The 23,239-nt window shown below is 38.1% G+C and overlaps 1 protein-coding gene across 1 annotated transcript in view; it reads left to right on the top strand.

The window, feature by feature from the left end:
• Positions 1-23,239, top strand: part of PM20D1 (peptidase M20 domain containing 1) — a 56,666-nt gene that overhangs the window by 20,022 nt on the left and 13,405 nt on the right. The window contains exons 4-8 of the mRNA XM_072411050.1: positions 3,411-3,564; positions 10,299-10,418; positions 16,684-16,759; positions 22,077-22,138; positions 22,225-22,303. Of these exons, the coding sequence (XP_072267151.1) occupies positions 3,411-3,564; positions 10,299-10,418; positions 16,684-16,759; positions 22,077-22,138; positions 22,225-22,303 (491 nt within the window). The remainder of the gene's footprint in view (positions 1-3,410; positions 3,565-10,298; positions 10,419-16,683; positions 16,760-22,076; positions 22,139-22,224; positions 22,304-23,239) is intronic.

The raw sequence follows: 23,239 nt of genomic DNA, 5'->3' as shown, positions 1-23,239 counted from the left end.
CACCAAGTGCAGGGTGTCTTGGTGAATACCTGGTGCCACTTGGACTCCTAGGGTGATCCTGTGCTACCTGCTTGAGGAGACCCCGATGGTTACTTGTGCAACGTGGAGCCCATGGGCTGCTTTGAATTCTGTATCTATTCTATGTGCAGGTATAAGGAGGGGATTAACCCATTAGTATGTTGCCATGGAGCACACCTGGAAAGGTAAGTATACAATTCTCCATTTTATGTATTATAAAGTCTAAAGCCTAAAGTTTTTTTTCTGTGGTCTCCTCAGAATATGAATTTTAAATACAGTACTTTACCTGGTGGAATTTCCTGGAAAATAGCGACAAAATGTTAAAATGTTACAATTATACTATGTGGTTTTGTATGTCTGAACAATTTTTATTCATTTACCTCATAATTATGCTGGGCGTATGAAAATCAGCATGGAGGGGTTTCAGCTACAGCGCCTCATGTAGCACAGCAGCTCCGGGAGGCTCCATCACCTTAGGGAAACTGCTGCTTCCCATTTCACGCTCCCACCTTGTACCTGGCTAAGTGCCTGCAGCCGTTGAATCAATTTTTAGACCAAACACAGACTCCTTGCGTCTCTGCATGGACCTGCTGCACATGCAACATGTCTGATGCACACTCTTAGTCAAGATACAATGCATTTTGATGAGGATTTATCGTCTGCTTCTTCTGAACACTATAAAATAGCAAATGTTGTTACTGCACTTCTCAAGCCTACTTTAAAGGAGGCTATTGATACAGCTAAATCTCAATCTACTAGAATTACCACCAGTCTGGTCTGTCTCACCAGAATTAAAGATGGAAGATGATATTTTTACTGTTAAAGTCCAGCTATCCACATTGGAGGCAAAAATTTGCAATGGCAGATAAAATAGACAACCCTGAGAATCGGTTATGTACAATCTACGAATTATAGGCATTACTGAATTAGTGACGCTATCTCAACTACCTGACCTGTGTACAACGGTCATTCCATCACTTCTAAATATGGACACTGCTTGCAAGGTGGAACTGGCATTCACTATATGGATGATACTGACAGATCCAAAATTTTACAAGCTTCTTGCACTTAGCAGTGTCTTTTACTGGAGGAAAACTCCATACTGCATTTTGCTGACTACTCCACAGAGGTAACACACAAACAATTTTAGACAGACACTTGTTTGCAGCCTACCTGCTGCTATTCCACTCCTCTGATAACACATATTTGCTTTTTTTATCAGACCTCAAATCTGCTGTAGCCAAACCACTGGGTGTACCTGGGTGGAACTGGAAGCCCACCCAGTACCTTCCTTTCCATTCCAAAGTCCAGGGCTTTAAAATAAACTAACAAATGACAATAGAAGAGTTGTTCTTACCTGCACTCTTTTCCCAGAAAACAAGAATCCATTCTCTATAAAAAGGTAAACATATCTCCCTTTCAGGACCCATCCCTGCAGTCTTGTACTACAGGTAAATGTGGAGGCTTGTTCCCTAATTGTAAATGTGCCCCAACCTTGCTCAACTCTAAAGAAGAGCAACAAGTGATGTAATAGATGTTGTAAATATATGGCAAACGATCTGCTTGTCTTACTGATCCCGCCACTCCCCTGAACTTCAAATTGTTCCTCTTTCAAGCATTCTTCCAAGTTGGGCAAATTTCACTTTACCTTTCAGAAGCTCTTCCTCAATAGAATTGTAAGAGTTCACCAGAATATTGTGTACATTACAAATGTCCCCATCTTGTGTTCAATATCATCCCCTCTGCTCCCCTCATCAGCAATTTCAGATTTAGGCTATATAAGTATAGCTTGAAAACGCATGTAGAGACCTGCAGGGGGAAATGAGCATTTTCTTGTAGTGTCCAAAACTGGATAGTTTGAAACAGGGAAAATACTTATGGAGCCTGTGACTTTAACACATATTGGTATGTAGGTTTCACCTCATGTTACCTCAGAACTGGAACCATTGTGACTTAAGTATGCAAGGCTCTCTTCATAAGAATGAAAAGGCCCATCATGATTCCTTCTGGTGCTGGAAGCCTGCAAGAATGAGTCTTCAGCTGGGGAACAATTCATCACTAGAGGATCTTTATCCCTTGGTGAAATGGCAGGTCGGAAGCAGGAAAATAGAACCCAGTCCTCCTGGGAATCTGTCTGTCACCTCATTGCCATCTTGAATCTAATGTCCAGCCAGGAGAAAAAGTCTTAAAAAATATAAAAATACGAAACTAAAAATTTCGGCAGGTGAAATGCACAGCAGGCAATCACAAGGATGTTGCTAGATGCTGATTGTAGTCATCATAGCTACACAGTTACCAGTGTAGAATACTGTGTGGCCATCCAGCTAAGCAACTGGCCATGCATCTCCACTTTACTTTTGAATTGTGAACTAAAAAAATTGACTAGCATTTTAGCCTGTTAGCTTATGGCAGTTTTACAAACCATCACGATCAACATTCATCGTGATTAAAGTGGTTTATTGCCACTACGAGAAGCACACAGTAACACAATAAGTACCTTTAACTTCATTAAAGCCACCCAATCTTATTATCATTATTCCAACAATGCTGTGTTTTGCAGATATAGATAAGGCTTTATATGGGGTAGGTTACTTTGCAAGTGTCACCAAATCAAATCTATGAAGGCAGCAAACTGCCCCTGGATTCTAGGTGAAAAATATATGACAATGCTGTCAAATTTAATTAAAGTACCACCCAATTAAAAATAAACAACATCGATGACCTGACAGATTTTTCATTTTCAGTGAACATTGGATCCACTCCCCTTGCTACTCCTTCTTATTTCTCTTTCATATAAGAAATACTAAAAGTCAGTGCTGCTGAAGCATGTATCCTGGTGCTTTGGAAATATTGTAATGATGAATGTAAAGATGAATGTAATATCTCATTTACTTTATCTATAGCAGACATTACCTATCCATCTTCCCAGGAACCTTCTGCAAAGGTTTTGCCACAAGTTCTTATGATTTATCTGGAGAGACTCTCCTGTATAATACACACATTTACACAAGGTGATCATATCCCCCCTAAAACATCTCTTCTCAAGGGAGGATAGATTTAGTTCAGCTAATCTCTTCTTAAAACCGAGTTCCTCCATTCTTTTTTACTTAGTTTAGTTGTCAGATAAGTTTATTTGATCCAATAAAATATACATCCTTAGACTTCCCAAATTGAGTAGGCTTTCCTGGGCCTGTTCTGGGTTTAAGGTATGTATGTTAATTGTTTAAAATAGCAAAAGGTTTTATTTTGAAAAAAGGTTAACAAAAGCTGGAATAGTAATTTAAACATTGACCAGTAATTTATATTAAAAATGTTATGTATTTGACTACATTTCATCAATTCAAACATGAATTATATTTATTCAACCTTAATTTATTTTTAAATATATTTTATTTTTTCCTGTTTTTATCAGGTGTCTGGACACAATGGAGCCATGAAGATTGTAGAAAAACTTCAGTTGCATGGAGTGAAACTTCTATTTGTAGTGGATGAGGGGTTGGCCGTACTTGATGGTATTATTCAAGGAGTAAAGAGACCAGTGGCTCTGTATGTCATACTAGAGTTATTTAGTTACTATATTTAGTTTTTAAAATACTAAATTAAAACATGTAAATGGAATATTGTTTATGAATATGGCATAGATGACATAACTCATTCAGAAAACAAAACACAACATGATATGCCTCCTCCACTTTCACATTTCCATCATCCCTTAAGAAACATTGCCTGTCCCTCCTGCAATAAAGTACTTGCCTGCTCATTATTTTTACCTTTAGTTTTACTGTAATTACTTGAGGATTCAGACAGCACTTTACATTTCTAATATACCTTATTGTGCCAGGCAACAATGACCTGCAATTTTGATTAAAGCTATTTCTTCCTCTATCATTTGGGTCAAGTGACTTAACTCTATCAGTTAAGTCAAAATGATGCAGTAAATTCATCGTTCCTGCAGTTTGTCCACAGTGCACATCTTGTGTCCATTCCAATGAGTCTATGCAAATAAGTAGGTGAGAGCAGTCTCCTGACACCCTCCCAGGGTGGTCAAGTAGGAAGGATACAAGAAAGTCAGAAACAGGGTAAACCAGCAGTGAAGCAGGGAGGGGGACCAGGTTGTGTTCTCCAGGCTGAGCTCTGTGTTCCAATAAGTTGGAATGGGGATCCGGATTAAACCTTTGCATCTCTTGCAGAAGAGAGAGCTCTATTTTTTCCACTTAGGGTTAGACCCTAATCATTAAATCGTAGAACACTTGTAAACATTTATTGATCTGGACCTTTTTTTTAAGGAGGTCACTTATATTAATTAACCTATCAGCTGGTGTATCAGCTCTTTAAAAATAAAGTAAAATTTTAAAAGTTGCAGAGTATGAGCCATGTGAAGCTGGCCTGTCAGGTTGCCAGGGAAACACAGCACTCCTTGTTGCCCTTGTGCATGCAAGGAATTAATGTGTCATCTCAGCATGGCCAATCAAGATGGCTGAAAACTGTCTTTAGGAAGTGAAGAAGGCACATGGCAGCACCCTGCAATTGGATGGGGGATAGGTAAGTAATCATGGGCTTCCTTCTGCTTTGCATGAAAGTATTGTATTGTATTTTTTGTGCCCCTCTCCTTATTTTAATGAGATTTCCCCATTGTCTGGATGTGGTGATAGCTGTTAGGATTCATTTAAATGTCATACAATTTATAGGTAAATGTTTTGGCAATGGTGCTTGTAATCCTTTCCCTGCTTTTTGTGAAATACAAAACTATTTCCAGCTGTAATTATGACAGTTTAAAATTGCTGGCTATAAAGAAAAAGGGTATCTCTGCAGCCCAAATTCCCTCTAACTGATCCCCCAGCTTCCTGCGTGTCCTTATTCCTACTCCAATCGTTCCCCCAGCTTAAGTGTCAACCTGGCTTTGATCCTTGGTGTGCAGAGAGCAAATCAAATCCTTTTAGTATATGGTCTGTATTTATGCTTACACATATATAGTCTGGCAGATTGGCCTCTCACCTTCTAGTTTGTCACACTGAACATCATTTTTTTATTTTGTGGTTAGTGTAGACAATATATGCATATATTCAAAAACTACTATAGATTACAAGAGACAAAAGAGCACATGGAGCATAAAGAATTAGAATTACAGACTTATTATACATTACAATAACTGAAATAAATACAAGAGGAAAAGAAAAAGGAAAATGTAGAATTGTCATTGTAGAATTGTCATTTTGTCCACCACTGAAATGCACCCCTAGAAAAGCGAACACCAGAACTTTCTGACATACCAAAAAATTGCCCATTCAGGTGTAAGAGGTACATTAGTTTATTAGGTGGTTTTGGATGCAGCTGGTCAATTGACACCAAAAACACTTTATAAATGTCACCAAATGGGCCTCACATTTGAGACAAACATCCGTGTCCGAGAGTCCCATATGATGGGCTCTTTTAGGGGAAATAAAGGTTTTGTGGAAAAGTTAAAAACAGTTCAGTAAGTAACTTTTGTAACTTGGGGAAATATTGTTGCCATCTCACCATCCCCAGTTGAGCTGCAGAGCAGTCCAAGTCAGTACGTAAGAATTGGTAAAATTTGGAAATGGCTTTAAAGTAGGTGGGGGGGTTAACAACATGGTATCCAGGTGGTTGTGCCAATCATGGGGAGCCAATGATCAGGCTACTCTGGAAACATAAACTCCTAATTGGCCTAGTAAAAAATGCTGTCTGCCATGAAGGGGAATTTCCATTTCAGTTTTGGGAAAGAATAGGCCCTACAACTATCCGGATTATTAAGCATACAAACTAAAGTGAGACCTTTAGCAGCCCAGTCAGCTTTTAGCGGGGACGAAAGTCTTGGGAAAATTTGCCATTGCAAATTGCAGGAAAAATAGAGAGGAAGGAGTGAGTATTAGGGGGACTTTTTTTATGCAATAGGTAAGTTGAGATCACCATTTTTTGTAGATTGTTGTAGAATCACGTGGCTGGCCATTGTATGTTTACTGCCCCAAATGAACGTACGATATAGGAATAGGAAGTTTATATATTTTAGGTCCTGAGGTGGTAGGAAAAAAGGGAGGGTCGGGAGCAAGAACAAGCCTTTGTTATAATTTTACTTAAATTTTATTTAATTTAATTTTAATTAGGTTATCATTTTAATTAAAGCCATTCTACTCATAAAGGAAAGTGTGAGGGGAGTCCATGATTTGAAATCTTTTTTCACGTATACATTTTCAATGTATGGATTTTATAAAATTAAGGGTATAGATTATTGCAGGGTTTTTGGGGATTAGTATGCCTGAATATCTAAAGTGCAATATTGCCAATTTAAAAGGATAATGGGGAACTCCAATTGGGTTTTTGTTTGGGAAACAGCCTGATATTTTTTGAAACACTTAAAAAGTATCTTTTTTCGAAGTGAGGGAGTCTACCGGGTTTCCAATAAATAGGAGGATGTCATCAGCAACTGAAGTCATTTTTATTTCTGTCGAGCAAAATTTTATGCCAGAGAACCTAGTGTCTTCCTCAAGTAATCTTAATAATGGATCTAGAGCTAAATTAAAGAGTAGAGGGGTAGCTCTGTCGCATACCACTGTGAATAGTTATGGGCTGTGAGATTTGATCATTTACTATGATTGTACAAAAACTTCAAAATATTTGAAATTGTGTGCCAAAATGTCTATGTTCTAACAATTAGTACAAGTAGGGCCAAATAATTTTATCGAACCCTTTCTCTGCAACAAGACTTGTTTTATCGAAGTGTGGTCGCAGCTTTGTCTGTTCAATTTTCAATAGTACTGTGCCAGAGAATGCAATGTGAAACCAAATGAATGCAGCAATTCATTTGATTTCAGATTGCATTCTCTGGCAAAGTAAAACAATTATTCTCAATAAGAAGAAACAAGGACACATGACAAGAGCATGCAGTAATATGCAGTGGATTGATCTAAATTTGTTCCTGGGCACAGTAACCCTATTGCCACACAATATCCTGATCCAACATTTTCTATTATGGTTACAGCTTTAGACAATAGTGGGCACAAATATTCCCCTTGCCTAACATGTCCTCTGCTGCTTTCTGTTTATCTCCGGATGCTTATTTGAATATTTCCAAGAAAAAAAAAATTAGGAATTACAGGGTGATACTTTTGTCATCATTTTAGTGAAAAGTGACTTCCAGCCATTTTTTTTGAGGCAGGAAATTGTAGTAGTGATGCTATTTCAGTAAAGAGGGAGTTCCAGCTACTCATTAGATTTAGCCCAACATTGTCCGCGTCTGGCATTTCCAGCACTCCTCCTCAGCTACTTGTAGGAGGTGCCAGGACTCTTTCGGTGTTACAGGGGCTTTAAGTTTAGCGCAGCGGGTCAGGATTTTTTAAGCATCTTCCGCAGTCAGTCAAGACGCACAAGCACCCCCTCCTCTGTTGACATTCATTAGCGAATAGAGAAAGAGGCATACAATTTTTTTCTTAAATAAAATTAAAAAAAATTCTTAGGCATCTTTTTCTATTATAGGCTTGTTCCAGGATTGAATGTTAAGCAAAACCTCTTTGTTTCCATATGAAAAGGTTTTATATCTAATGAGAAGGAAAAATTTCCTCAATTTTTACAATAAATTTCAAGTATGGCCTGCGACTTGGTCTACTTTTTTTATTTCGGCTCTTTGTGTATTTGAGTATGACACCCCTGTAGTAGAGTGTAGTAAATGAAGTGGAGGGGGGAGAGGGTAGATTCATGGAAATGTTGGGGGAAAGACACTGGGAGAAAGGTACTTTATATTATCTTAAATATCAATAGGCAAATTAAACTAGATGAAACAACATTTAACAATGAACTGTACACTTAGGGTGTTGTAACCAAGAGTTCTTGGTCAAGTTTTTCAATAAGCATTGAGGATTTAAATCTGCAGGTAGTGTAGACATATTTGGGGACTTGTTTGATATCCATTTCCATTGGGTAGCATGTTGAGTTATGCTAATTGTGTTGTGAAGGAAATTCTTGTTCAATGTTGAGTAGATGACTGAGGCAGGGAGATGTAGAATACGTGAAAGTGATTAAAAGTAAGATGTGATCCCAGCTATGTGGGTTTCAAACTTGGAAGTAGGATGATAAAAAATATTCTGAACATAAATCAGATGTCTGTACCTGTATAAAAAGTCAAAGTTATAGGGTGTCATCACTGATTATTACTGTGGAATGAGGGTAAATTTTGGATGGAATGAATCACCACGCTTCTGCTATATGGTTGAGGCAGGAAATCAATAGGATAGTAGGCAGGAATTTGGTAGGCCTGGTTTGAATGGGTAGAGGAGGGGAGGGAAGTCCCCATTGCTCAAAAAATTTTAAGCCAATTGAGAAAACAGTGAAAACTTTTTGTTAATAATCAGCTCAGTTGGACATTCCCACATATAGGGGGTGTTGTGGGCCCTTTAAAATGTTGTTAGGGGTGCAAGTTGTTTTGGGTTGTGAAAGGTATGTTGGTATAGATCCGGAAATAGGGAATTACTGTAGCTGTTAGATCTGAGGGCATCTGGGGGGGTTTGCGTGCAGGTTGCATTGCCTGTTCCTTAATATGAAAAAATGTATTCTGGCTAATACATTGCAGGGAATGTTATCTGGTAAGTTAAGAGTTTTGGAATCCAATGCACTCTATGAGTAAGTGCACTCTGGAGAAGCAGGGGGGTAGCAGGGTTTCCAAAAAGATGTAAAAAAATATGGTAACTCCTGCATTAAATTTAATTCAGGAATGCCCCTAACTTTCATGTTATTGTGACATGAGTGGTCCTGCAGGTTCGGCACTTTATTTTGAAGCCATTCGATTTGTATAGCCTGATCTTGGCTAGTATCTACTAATTGTTTCTTGGCAAGTGTGAAACCTTTCATAGTGGATTCTACATGGGTAACCCAATTCAGATTAGGGATAGTGTCATCAAGATTGGTAAGCTTTTTAGAAACTTGTCAGATGGAAGTGTTGGAAGTGTCAAAAACCTCTATATTTTGAGGTGTAGAAGCAGAGGCTCCTGAAGTTTATGCTGGAGTTGTGGCTTTGGATGAATCAGAAGAAAGCTCAGTTTTCCACTTCTTGTGCTTTACTGGAATTGCAGAGAGTATAAGGGAAGGAATGGACCCGATGCTTCATAGTAGCCAGACGTTGAAGAGGATGCTTCCTATGCTGTAGTAAAGAGGGAATAGAGAGGGTCTGTCGTTTTTGCTGAGCTGAGCGATCTGTCTGTGCCATTTTGAGTCCACTGTGCAGGAGCCGCGGGGTAGAAAGCCATCAGCTTCCTTGGGGAGTGTTTTATTTTTGAGCACTTTGGCATGATATTTATTGTATTGTAGATGCTTCTGTAAGCAGGGAGAGCTGAAATCGCAGTTGAGAATTCTGTGTAATGTTGCAAATGATAGAGGCAGCAGACAGAGGGGAAAAAACAAGCAGCCATCTTCGTCACGTGGTAGCCACACCGCCTTCGAAATGAGAGAGTTTTGATAAATAATGATTGAAAGGAGTTTGTGTTTGCTCTAAAATTTTTGCTCTTGGCTGAATCCAAGTTGTTTATTTACTATATACGTAAGTATTGTAGTGCTGTTTACGCTACATAAAGTCAGTTTTTATTAAACTAGTATTTAATTTTTTTTTAAAAAAGCAATTTCATTGCACAGTTTCTGAGTCTAAACTGTTAATACCCATATACACTTTTTTGGCTGGATCTGGCTCCTGGTTTCTAAGAACAAAGCTTTATTAAATCTTGCCTAATTAATTTTGCTTTCTCTGACATTGGGACTATCATTACTGGCACTGTGAATTTATTACATTGTGCATGCACATTCAACAGTCCATTAAGTTTTAGCTTGCTTCACATATATTAAACTGGAGACCAGTGGAGCTCAAATTTAATGAAACATTAAATGTTCATATGGTATATTTCCCTCTTATTAGGCAAATTGAGTTACATAGGACAGAGTACTGTGAGAATAATATTAGCCTACATATGTTAATACGTCCATTTATAATTTTCACTAAGTATATTTTGTAGGTATATGTAAATTATGGGTAAATTATAGTTTCTGAAATGGTTTTGTTGGAAACTGTACGGCTTGCTCAGTTGACATGAAGAAAAAAGGCTGTGCTTTAAACGTACAGATAATCTTTAGCACAGATTTCTGTCACTACCTCAGGGTCCAGCTTGCATTAAAGCATGCATAGTTTAGCCTGCAATTTAAAGTAAAATGTTACAATGTCATCTGTTTTAACAAATGTGATTATGTGTTCTGTTATCTCTTACAACTGTCCCTGATTTCCACAGAGTTGGCACCTCTGAAAAAGGATCCATCACACTCAACTTGACTGTAAACCAACCACCTGGCCATTCTTCAATGCCTCCTCCTGAAACTAGCATTGGGATCCTGGCAGCAGCTGTTTCAAGGTAGAGTCTCACATGCCAAAGACTTTGCCATTACATGTGTTGTTCAAAAGTAGAAGAGTTTGGATTTGCTTTCTTCACAAGTGGCAGATATTAATTTAACTTGTGTTGAGCTGTATGTGTTGGCACTTTGTATGTACAGATTGTAGGATGATGGGGGTGGATGATAAGGTGGTGTTCTTGGAAAAAGAGGGTCAGTAGAAGTGTAGGAACATTAGTATAAAAGTAACAACCTTTGGTGGTATAACAAATGTAGTAGTAGTGATTGTAATACTTTAGGCTTGCTGTCCACTGCCTTTAAGATTTACCCAGCGTCCTTTAAAGAATATGTACTTCCCTAGTTCATACCTAACTGGACCACATATCAAATGTCAGCTATACCTTGCCACCGATAGGGTCTTGGTCATCTGGGCATGTTGTACTAGGGAATCCTACAAGCCACAAAATCATGGAAGGTGGCCACTAGTCTATATACACTAGTTGCAATGCTAGCAGCCATGCAGTAGAGGTGTTGAGAACTTGGACTCGGGGGTGGTTTGGTGAGTAGAGGTTTTGCCACCTCTAATAGCTGTGGGATGGCAGGCTGATTGCTAGACAGCAATAGACCAGAATTTGAAATTGTAGGTCCAAACAGCTGTGGGTTGTGAAACCATCATTAAAATGTTGTCGCAACCAGGTCTTATCTCGTTCACCTTTTCATAAGAACAGCCTTTAAACACACTTTTCCTACTGTTTGTAACTTGCAGCACCAGTCCACCAGTCCATGAGAGGAGGATACATAAAAGTACATTGCAGCTGAACGATCTACAGTTTACACATTTTTTTCATCATATCTTTAAGGGGAACCCCAATTTCCAGATAGGTATACATTTTTATGGAGCTTTGGAGAAAATATTTCTTAAAAGGTTGGTTTACCAATAAAGGACACCATATCCTAGGGCATTCTTAGACCATAGCTACAATTGTCACACAGTTGGGGATATAGGCCCACAGGCCACAGCAGTTCTAGTAACAGCTTAGACCCCAGGAACTCTTAACCTCTGCATTAATTTCAGTGCTGACGTGGGGCCTGTCAACTTCTTCTCTTGTACTGTAGCCCTCACATTAATTTAAACTGATGAGAATTTTGGGAATAGGGGAGAATATTTTTCCAAGATGAAAATGATTGTGTAGGTATATATATGTATTGAGGTACAGTGAAACAGTGATGCCGAATTCACAGGGTGTTTGGCATCATGTACCTCAATTTCATTTGGGAAAGGGATTAAAGGGCCTGCAGATTTGTCATTCGTTATTTGCTATTCAGGCCCCAAATGTTCTGGAATAAGTGGTCTAGACATTCCATCCCGTTTTGGCCACATGATAATAAAAAGGCACCTATCTTTAAAACAGAGGGAGTTGGAGCCTGAGGCCAGGTGGCTCACGTGTGTGCAGCCTGTACACTATGAGAGCCCAGGAGATCTCTCAAAGTTTAGGTCTGTGGAACCAATAGTTCAGAAGAGTATCAGAAAAAGAGAGCCAAGAGGCTAAATTTGTGTTTTTAGCCTCTTAGTTTAAGTAAAATTCATATAGAATCAGCCCTTGCAAGCCCAGGGAAAACGTCTCGCTGTAAATATTGTACCAGGTGCACACTGATTTGGTGCAACAAATATTAAAGGTAAAATAACAAAACATTATATAGCAAGGGGTCAATTAGCACCAGAATCATTTGTTCTTGCAGGTCTTTTAGGAAGGGGGCCCCTCGATATCCACCATCCCACCCTGGGAAATAAGTGGAGGGGTATACAGTATCCCTTACCTATTCCCTGAAAGAGTTAAAAAAAAATCCCTAAGAATAAATACACTTAACAGTAACTAAACAGTTACTGTGCCTTTGATCTTGCAAGGCTTGATTGCACCTGATTTTAACACTAAATTTAAATATTTAAATTTAAATGACTAATATACCTGTCAGTCTTTGCTGGGGTCTGTATTTCTCCATTAAATCAGCCATCTGATTCCTCTGAAATGTGACATACAAGGGTAATTACACCTATTAGCCCCCATAGAGGGGTTAAAGTGTGGCATTTGCAGCAAACACAGAACTTGACAGACTCCGTGCACTCCTGTCTGCAATACAAAACACACCTCCACACATGCTGTTGTTTCTCCGCACACAGTGCTCCTGCAGCAAGTCAGTTCTTTAAAGAAAAAGGAGAGGTGGATAAATAACAGTTCCTTTAAAGTTTTTTTTTAAAGCATTTATCTCTCTGGGTTAATATTATTATTTTTTAAATATTATTGTTAATAATAATAATAACAGTATTTTTAAAGTACATATTATGCAGCTCATTAAATAGGGGTTGCAAATGACAGACATACACAGACAGTGTCACTGGAACAGGAGAGGACCACAGCAGCAATCCTTTCATGGAAGAGCTAAAGCAACGCAGTGGTCCGTTCTTTAAAAAAATGTATTCATGAACGGTGCTTCCAAAGCCAAACTGGTCGGTCCAGTGACATGAGAAGCATGGAGGATGTTCCTGTAGGGTCCAGGGCAGCTCAGGAGCAGCCTAAAGGAATATGTGCACCAATGAGATAATAGGAGTCCTTCACTTATAAGATACGATGCATACATGCGTCATGCCCACCCATATATTCTCTATATATAAATCAAAAGCGAGAAATTCGAGAGCAGAGAGTTTTTTTGTGTCAGAAAATAGGAATTTTTATTGAAAATTGTTGCAATCAATAACTAATTTAAATACAAGAAATATTGAGTTTTGGCTGTATGGTGGCACTATACATCTTATAACCCAGTGTCACGCTAGGGGAGATAATAAGAAGGGCCAAGATGCAAAATAGCATTTTTAAGCATTTTTGTATTACAAAATACATAGTTCAAATAAATCCATTTCTGGATTGCAAAAGGTAATGGTTCAAATAAGTACAAAAAAGAGAATCAACAACATGATATAGGTAACCACATATAAATATAGCTATATTTTGAACAAATAATTATATGTGTAAAGTTGACCATAAAGAAATTTGTATATCTTGTTATTAGTATAAAATAGTAATATAATTAACATATGTTTATCACCATGTTAAACATGTTAAAAAAAAGAAGGGGTAAAGGAGGAAATTCATAAAATGATCCATCCCAAGTGGGTCAGAAACTACCTGGATAATATTAATCAGAATGTAAGTAATAATTACTTTTAAAGTGGGTTTTTAGAGAAGATAGGTGTAGTGGTAAAGTACAAGTTAGCAGAGGGATTAGTTAGTTCTTAATACAAGAAAATATGTTAAAGATACATTTACTTACTAACAGTGGAGATATACATTGAAAGATAGAATAATATATGTTATAAATTATCTATCTATCTATCTATCTATCTATCTATCTATCTATCTATCCATAGAGGGGTTAAAGAATAAATTTAGTTAAAAATGCAATATTAGGTAAAGTAATAAATAATCTTTTATTACCTTCTTAATAGTAGGGAAAGTTAGTCTGTGTCTGGATAGGGTCACATAAAGACTGTGCCAGAACATACAGGTTGTCTGACAGGTTCTGACAGAGTGAAGGAGCCGTTTCCCCACCTTAAATGCGCGAGGGCCGGGGGGGGGGGGGGGGTGTATACCAATAGGCGTGTGTATCAATGCTGCATGTCATGTTCTGCAGCCTTACATCTTTCCCAGTACAAACCTCCATATCTCTTGAACAGTATGTCCTACCGACCTGAATTTTCACGGTACACAGGGGACCCTCATAGCTAGCAGTACCACAAATTTCATCTGCTCATGTTTAATAATTTTCAAAATATGGGGGTCATAATTATAAAAACTAGTGAAAATTGAACAATAGGGTTGCTGACTAAAAAGTAAGTGTGTCTAGAAGCCCAAAATTAAATATACAAATTATGGACACCTGTGGACACTTATCTAGCAAGGAGGTGCGAACCCCAAATTTATACCTTCCTGTAACAAAACTAGATATGTCATACTACACTACACTGTCCCCTTCCCTACTTTGAACCCTAGTTTCTCTGGAACTGGGAGATGTACAAAACCATAAATGTAGGTGCAAGTGGGGGACACCTGTGGCTAACACCCCCTAAAATGTCATTGTTAGGCCATCGTCAGAACATAAAAAACTCTGCCCATACAAAAAAAACTACCCTGTGATACCTTGGTGCAGGCTTCTAGCACCTAAACCCCATCTTAATTGCACTGGGGGGGGTTCAGGTGAACAAAATTGGAGGTGCAAGTGGGGGACACCTGTGGCTAACACCCCCTAAAATTTCATCATTAGGCCATCGTCAGAACATAAAAAACTCTGCCCATACAAAAAAACTACCCTGTGATACCTTGGTGGAGGCTTCTAGCACCTAAACCCCATCTTAATTGCACTGGGGGGGGTTCAGGTGAACAAAATTGGAGGTGCAAGTGGGGGACACCTGTGGCTAACACCCCCTAAAATTTCATCATTAGGCCATCGTCAGAACATAAAAACTAAACATAAAAAACATAACATAAAAAATAAGTCACTGACTTATTTGGGATCCGCAAGCCCCTTTAACAAGGTTACTCCCAGATGTCCAACCATGGGGAATATGTACAGGGGTACATACTCTGTACTCCTGTACTTATTACCTATGGTTGGACATCAGGAGTCACCTTGTTGAAGGGGGCTTCCGGATCCCAAATAAGTTACTGACTTATTCGGGATCCGGAAGCCTCCTTTAACAAGGTGACGCCCAGATGTCCAACCATGGGGAAAAAGTACAGGGGTACACAATTATTATGATAAGGTACACTATTATGATAGGGGTAAGAAGACACACTCACTCCTGAAAGGAATGACTAGGGACCAAGCTGCTGCTGCTACACCAGGTGCAATAAGGGAAGACCAAGGTAATAGCAGAGGATAGAATCACTAGGATTGTTTGAAAATATTATTGAAGTTATACACAACAGTCTATGATTCTCAGCTAGCAGAAGATTTGCAGGTAGGCCCATGTGTGACTATTTACCTAGTGCTAAAGCCTAAAGAGGGCTTCCTTCATACAAAGCCCCAGGGTCTGATGATCTCCCATATCTTTATTAAAAAAAAAAAAAAACCTTTCCCCGGGTACTTATAGTATATCTAACTTTTCAATAGCTTCCCCAACTATGCTTCACTCCTAGATTTCTTTTTTTAATAGGAAAACAATCTGTCATGATGTCACAGGGTGGGATGGTGAACCCTCTGTGTCACCAGCCCAGTTGGCAGAGATGTGCACTGGTCAGGAGAAATATTACATTTTTTTTGTATGGATGGGCCTGCCCAGTGGGGTCTCATCGCAAATATTCATCAGGTACTGGCTGATGCACAATTGACCCAGGTTCCAGCCCATCTTGGGCACCAGACAAGAAGTAGGATTCTATCTTTCCAGCTGTGAGTGACCTCTACTGGGGATGTGGAACAGCTGTAGGCTCCCTTTTTCATCATATGTGGTCCTGTCCAAGTATCATACCCATTTGGAAGGAGAAAAATCAGCTTTTCACACGGCTGGTTTATACACCAATCCATTTAGACCCGTTGGCTCATCTTGTGGGCCTCCCATTGCTGTACCTTCCTAAGGCACAGGGTAAATTAGCTACCCATGTACTAACTGAAGCACGCTGTCCTACCTCACTGAAGTGGATCAATATTTACTTCTCTCCCATCATCATCCTTATCCCTAAAGAAAACACAAAAACTTATAAATTCTCTTGAAGGATATGTTTGAATAATAAACAACTTTTTTTTCTATGCCTTATTTTATAGTTATACATACCCCTCAGGTAGTATTGTATTCTCTTCCTCTCTTTATATCCTTCTTTTTAGCCTTCTCTCTAGATTGGATTGTTGGATTCCCTATATGCTGTTTGGCTGGACCATTTCAACCAAGTTATCTGTTTATATCGGTATAAGGATAGTTTTCAACCATAGTTTTTCAAGCCTGTGTTTTGCAACTATTTTTATAGGTGTTTTTTTTTAACTAGGCAAAATTAGGCCAAAAAACATTTGAAAAATGCCTAAAAGCGCCTGTACAGGTAGTTGCAGGATGTTCAACTAACCTATTCAGTCCAATGTTAATTGTTTTTTACAAGCATTTTTGAGATAAAACAGCTCAAAAATGCTTGGAAAAACCTCAGGGTTTTTTTTTAAAGAGATGAAAATTGAAACTACATATTGAAAAGTAAATACAATATTGATAATTGGATATTGTCAAAATTTTTTTTTTTTGCAACTACAAAGGTTAGAAAACAATCCAATGCCAAATATGTTTGGAAAAGGTCCCGAAGCATCCATGTTTGAGCAGCTGTCAGGGGAGGTAAGACTGATTTTTGCTATTTTAATCATTTTATTTTATTTTTAACTGCTAGGACCTTCTTTTTTATTTTACGGTGTGCAACATACACTATATATAAGGCAAACCTGTCTTTGATTTACTGCATACCGTTGTATAGTTGTCTGGTAAAGTGTGTAGTACACAGAAACATATGATGTCAAATTCAGAGAATATTTGGACATCATGTACCTTCATTTTCCCTGGATAGAGCCTTTCATTAATATAGCCCTGCAGGTTTGCAGCCTTTTTTTTTGGGGATCCGGGCCCAGAGTGTCCTGGAAGAAAATTAGTGGGCCGGGCACTCCACCCCTTGTCTAGGCTGGAAATTGGCTTTGGACCACATGGCGCAGGTCTTTGAGAAAAAGGGCAAGTTGGAGCTTCACTTTCCAGGTCTCCTTTCCCACTCTACAAATCTCCCCTGCTGCATCAGTTTTCAAAATCTGCAAGCTCTAGTGGCAGAAAGGGAAGTCTTTTATGGGGCTCAGAGGCTTAAGATATACAAGTGGAAAATCAGGCCATGAGATCTGAGAAGTGTCTGAATAGTTCTCTCATAACCACCTCACCATCTTCAGCATCCTTCCACTGCAGGTTTGTTCCTCTTAACTGCTGGACTGGCAAAGGAAGTGTCATAGAACTGTCCCCCTCTACAAGTTTACAGCCTGTGCCACCATTTGTTTTTCTCAGAATTATTTATTTAATTGTTAAAGGTTAGTCTTGTCCTGAACTAGCATATGGAATATAGCAACAATGCACAAAGTCCTTTAGACACTAGCAGGGTCACATGCCAACCATCTCATCTGTGACAACCCCACGTAGGCATATCAGAAGGAGTCAGTGGAAAACTTGATGCTCCCCTTGCCCTAACCCCTCCCCCAAGCATGGACATATGCATTGTTCCCAGTGATCTCCAAGGTTTCTAAAGTGATATCTCAAGTTTAGATTAGCAACTATTTTAAAATGTATTTAGCTTTTTTACTATGTTTCATATATTGTACTATAATATGTGGGTATTGTACATTTATGTTTACAACTAGAACAGAGTTTATATCTATATATTTTTTACCTAACTCCATACACCTTGTCACCAGGGATCAAAATACAGCACTTTAAGGGAGGTATGCAAAAGTACTTCCTTGATATATTTCCTGATGATGTTGTATATACTGTCACTCGATACAACTTTATTAGTCTCTTACATCACTGTGGAGAAATTGAGGCCCATACTTCTTTATAATATCGCTTTACTACATCAAAGTTGTAAGCATTGGGTTCATCCACAGCTCTGCTAGGGTCTTGCCACAGCATTTTGATCAGGTTGAGGTCTGGACTGTAATTTGGGCACGGCAACACTTGATTTTTTTTAAATCCTGTTGAAGATTTGCTGTTTTTCTTGGGATCATTGTCCTTTTAGATGACCCTTTTTCGGCCAAACTTTAGCTGTCACACAGCTGTAAGTAAGAATGTATTTGGCTTTTCACACACTATTTTTAAAGTAAAGATAAGAGACTGTTGATCCAGGGAACATTATTATTATGTATATTTGCATAAATATAAACAGAATTTACAAAGCGCCGACATATGTAGCACTTTACAAAGTTTATAGTCAGGTCACTAGCTGTCCATCAAAGGGGGTGGCCATCTAATGTCCCTACTATACTCATATGTCTATGTCAGAGAACCCAGAGGAAACCCACACAAGCACTAGGAGAACCATGCAGATAGTGTCCAGGATAAGATTTGAAACTGGGACCTAGTTTCAAAGGCCAGAGGGCTAACCTCCGAGCCACCATGCTGCCCATCTGATTTTTTCCCCTGTTGTAGCAAACTGAACCAGAGTTTTTTTTTTTTTTTTTACCTTACATTGGATCAACTATGTATATAGGGTTTTTAGGGTTTTTTCCTTTGTGAACAGGACAGGGTTAAGTGATTGCTGTATCTAATTGATAAGCTTCTTTCTTTTTACTCTGACAGGAAACGTAGGTGGTTTTCAACCCCAATCGCCAAATCTACCTATTTCCTTGTGTACCTCATCTTGTTGTTTTTTTGTTTGTTTTTTGTTACATCCAGACCTGCTGTGGCAGGAATTTAGGAGAGCTGTGCATAAATGAATGACTACAAATTTCAACAAACTGAATGTTAGAAGATATTTATCTGACGGGCGATGTCACTTGCAGCAGCAAGGAGAACTAAGTAATAGCAGCAGCCCCAGTTTCCCTTTAGCCGTGCAGCCTAAGATACTTTATTGGCATCCCCTGCACACACTTTGTGGCTGTGCACAGCTGAAGAGAGTTCTAGAGGCAAATAAGTTCTTGACTCTATCCTGCACTGCCATTGACTGCTATGCTAGGGTTTCATAGTCTTTCTGTTAAACTTTAGCGTTAAACTAGGTTGGCATGTTGTTCATTTTATTTACTGACCTTGCCTCTTTCTGACCCTGTGAGTTTATGCTGCCTGAACTGATCTTTTTACAGTTACTTTCACTCCAGTTGTGTCTTGCCCTTTTGTACCTCATCTGGTGGACAGATTACCCCTGAATGACCTCTTGCTCTGCATTCTGGACTTGTCTCTGTTGGAATCTTGGTACTGCTTTGGGGCTCCTGGTCCTTTGCCAGCCCTTCCCTAGACACCATCCCTTGGGCACTAAGTGCTGGGAAACAACTGAGTACTGTTGCTGAAGGACAAGTTGGCCACAATTCATTCACAATGATGGGAGAGACTGATAAAGTCATACAGAAAACTGTCACTTCAAAGTATTGTTGCCAAAGGTGGTTCTAAAAACTAATAATTATAGAATTTACTTTGTTTTTCACTCATGGCTTTTACTTTTTGATAAATAAATATTGACAAAGTAGACTCCTGTAAATGTTGTATGTTGTTTTTAACTCCTGAGGTTATATTTATATGTTTTTATAATCTGCTAAAGATCAAATGTTTTTTCACTATGTATTAATTTGTAAAACTTTAGAATTGAACCAGGTTTTTCAAGACTGTATATCTTCAAGTATAAACTGATTTTGGGTTGGGTTGGGTCTGTAACATTGGGTTACACCACGGCATCATTATGTAAAGTATGTATCAAATTTTTGCCATTGGACACATTTGCAGTTTAATATTGACGAGTTTTGTACATTTTACATGAGGTTCCATCTAGTAATGACCAACAACTATGCAGAAAAGGTCATTTACTTAATTACATAGTCAGGTTGAAAAAAGATATCAAGTATATCAACTAGGGAAATAAATATATCCCAGATAAAACCCTATAGACACAGTCGATCCACAAGAAGGCAAAAAAATGCTTAAAAACATGGTCCATTTTGCTCCGAAAAGGAAAAAAATTCTTCCTGATTCCATTTAGCAATGCGATTTTCTGAAGATCAACAAAAGATTTATAACAAACTAAGAAGTACAAAATTCCTAAAAGCGTTAAATGGGAAAGAAAATATATACAGAATGGGCCATGTTAATTCATTTTTTTCTCATAAAAAAAGCTTTTCAAAATAATACACTATGGATGTATGTATGTAATGTTATCAGCATTTCTATTACATTTTCTTGTTTCTCAGATTCCTCAGTTTATTTATTACACTCACATATATAACATGTATTCATTGTTCATTTTAGAAATAGCTCAAAAAACCCACCCCACCACTTCCAGTGAAAATGCTTGCAACCGTTTTCATTATGAAAAGCCTCACAGCTCATTCTTTAATAATGCCAGTGATAGTATAGAGCAAATGTTTGTTTTTTTAACATCAAAGTGAATGCCAAATGTTTGGGTTTATTTTACAATTGGCTTGAATCCAAACAGCCACTCTACTTACAGTCTAAGAGGTGGGGGAACCTATTTTACAAAAGCCATGTAAATTAAATGATGGCTAGTTGGTGATAGTTAAAAGCGGGAGGAAGATGGGTAGACACATTTAAAGAGGTAGGTTGAGGTATTGTTGAAATAAAATATATCTACAACAAAACTAGTGAGTAAATATATATATATATATAGATATTGATAGAGTATTGGATGATAATTAGATATCTAAAAACTCTGGTATTTTGGAAAAAAAAATTTGATTGTTATATAATAACTTAAACTGTTGAATTATGTATTTATGAGAATTATAATAGACCAATACAGCCTCTAATATTGTGTCTCATTATCCCCTGAAGACGCTTCAAGTTCAAATGCTTCAGGAACTGAATCTCAGCAATGTTTGCATCACCTGATGCTACTCGGACAAATAATCACTTTAAAACTTTGTTGACACTATTTAAATAAATGTTACATCATTTGCCTTAAAACCCTCTCTTCTCTCTGGTTTCATAACACCCATTTTCAGCAGGGTCTAAAACTAGTTCCTTTCCCTACAGTGGCCCTAAACATTTTTAGACTAACAATGGCCCTCCTAGTGGCCATTCAGTCATCACACACAACTTTGTCTGGCTGAAGACTGCGTGGGGTTAGCCACCTCCAAGCCTGGCCCTGTCAGCATCTCTTGTGAAGCTTAGCTTCTGTCCCCGAGGCAAATGATCTGCAACATATCATGACAGTGCTTCATATACACTGCATTGCTTGTAAGGGATTTAGGGCTGGGCAGAATATTGACCCATTATGCAATGAAAAATAAGTTTACTTTAGTTCTCTGCAAAGTGCCCCTGCTTCTGGACAAAATCCTGTCTCTTGGAACTTTCCTCCACTCCAATTGGTAGCTTCCACATTCTGTCTTTGCTACAAGCTCCACCTGCTAGAACAACACTGCCTCTTGCTGCTTCCTGACTGATGGACTCATCCCTATATAATCATTGCTTTATCTTCCACATTTTTACATGAAGATGAAAAAATTGCAACCAGGCAGATCCTTTATTGCAGAAGGGATAGGTAATGTAATTTCAGCAATCATACCTGTCAATTTGCACTTTTTCAAATATACTCACCTGTTCTTGTTCCATTGCAGGCTTTTTTTTTTCTTCCTGGTTTTCTGATCGGCAATCCATATTGGTTTGGTTTGGATGATGTTACGCCCAGTCATGCATGCGGGAGTTCATTCAGTCCGCAGCATATGGCAGGCTGCACATCCCTGATACTACTTGTCCATTTCTGCAATAAAGACCTGCTTGCTTGCAAATTTAGCATGCAGAAGTACTTGTGCTTTAATATCTGTAAAAGGGATTGTAGCCACAGTCTATTTCTCAAATAAATAAAAAAGACTAGAGATCAAAAATGTTGAAATTGTTTTGCTAATTTCTTTAGAATTATTGTCTATTTTTTTTTTGTAAATAAATCAGTCTCTCTGTATTACAGTTTTCTTTTCCTCTCAACATCATGATGGCAAATTTGTGGCTGTTCTCTCCAGTCATTAGCAGGCAAGTGTTCTGCCTTTTACATGGTAATGTTGTTGAAAATGTGTGCATTTCATTTTATAATGCCGTTAGGTTTTTTTTTTTTTTAGAGAACTAGAAAAAACTGCATCAAGCAACGCTTTAGTGCGGACCACTACTGCATTAACCATCTTTAATTCTGGAATAAAGGTATTACTGTCTTGACATATTCATGAGAAAAGATTGTGTCAGTGTCATGGTCCTGTTAAATTATATTTACTCCTATTTTTTTCCATTTTTTTAATATTTTGCTTTAAAGCTACAGGTTTGCAGTCAGACATTAACCCCCCTAGCGTTCTAATTCTGTCATTTTTTGATGCAAAAATTGATCCTATTTTTTTTTTGCGTAGAAATTTTTGTTTATATTGTGGGCCTGTAATTCTTAGGATTAACTCCCGGGTATAATAATTATATTTATTTATTATATTATAATCAAATTATAATATAATACATAATTATTATGCATAATTATAATGAAATAATGGACCACAACAGTGTAATTTATCAAAAAAAAATTTTTATCAAAAATTTCTAACTGAAATTTTCCAAACAAGGGTGCAATAGTAGCAGCATTGATAATGATAAATAATAAGATAAATTAAATGCAGATTTTAGAAAAAAAAATATTTACATTTTTAGTAGACATCCTGGGAGTGGTAGATTTTGAAGCAGGGTGCTGCACAAAGTCCAACATCACAGTCAGGACAGTGGAACCTGGTTTCCTTGCGTTTCTTTCTCCTCTGTCATCGGTCTTTTAGCAGCAAACCACGCACATCCTTGTAGGTGCTGCCTTTTTCTGGGTTGGTGGGATGTATTCAACGAAGTGACGACCAGTCAGGCATTCTGGGTTGACAATGGTGGAAGCACAACGTCCAGGTCTATTAATAGCCACTGATGGTGTTTGGTGGTTCTTGACTATGGATTCGGAACTTGCAAAATGAAGTCTGAATGATTCACAGGCCTCTGACTTTTTTTTTTGTATAGAACGTAGGCATTCCATAGGCACTGCTCAACTAGATGCCTGAAAATCTTCTTGTAGTACTTCCTTTGCTGTTTCCTCATCGCTGGGTAGAATGTCATGGCTTG

This window comes from Pyxicephalus adspersus, chromosome 1, assembly GCF_032062135.1.
Source record: "Pyxicephalus adspersus chromosome 1, UCB_Pads_2.0, whole genome shotgun sequence".
Taxonomy (NCBI): Eukaryota; Metazoa; Chordata; class Amphibia; order Anura; family Pyxicephalidae; genus Pyxicephalus; species Pyxicephalus adspersus.
Note: the sequence above shows the minus strand (reverse complement) of the source record. Positions and strands in the feature narration are given on the sequence as shown.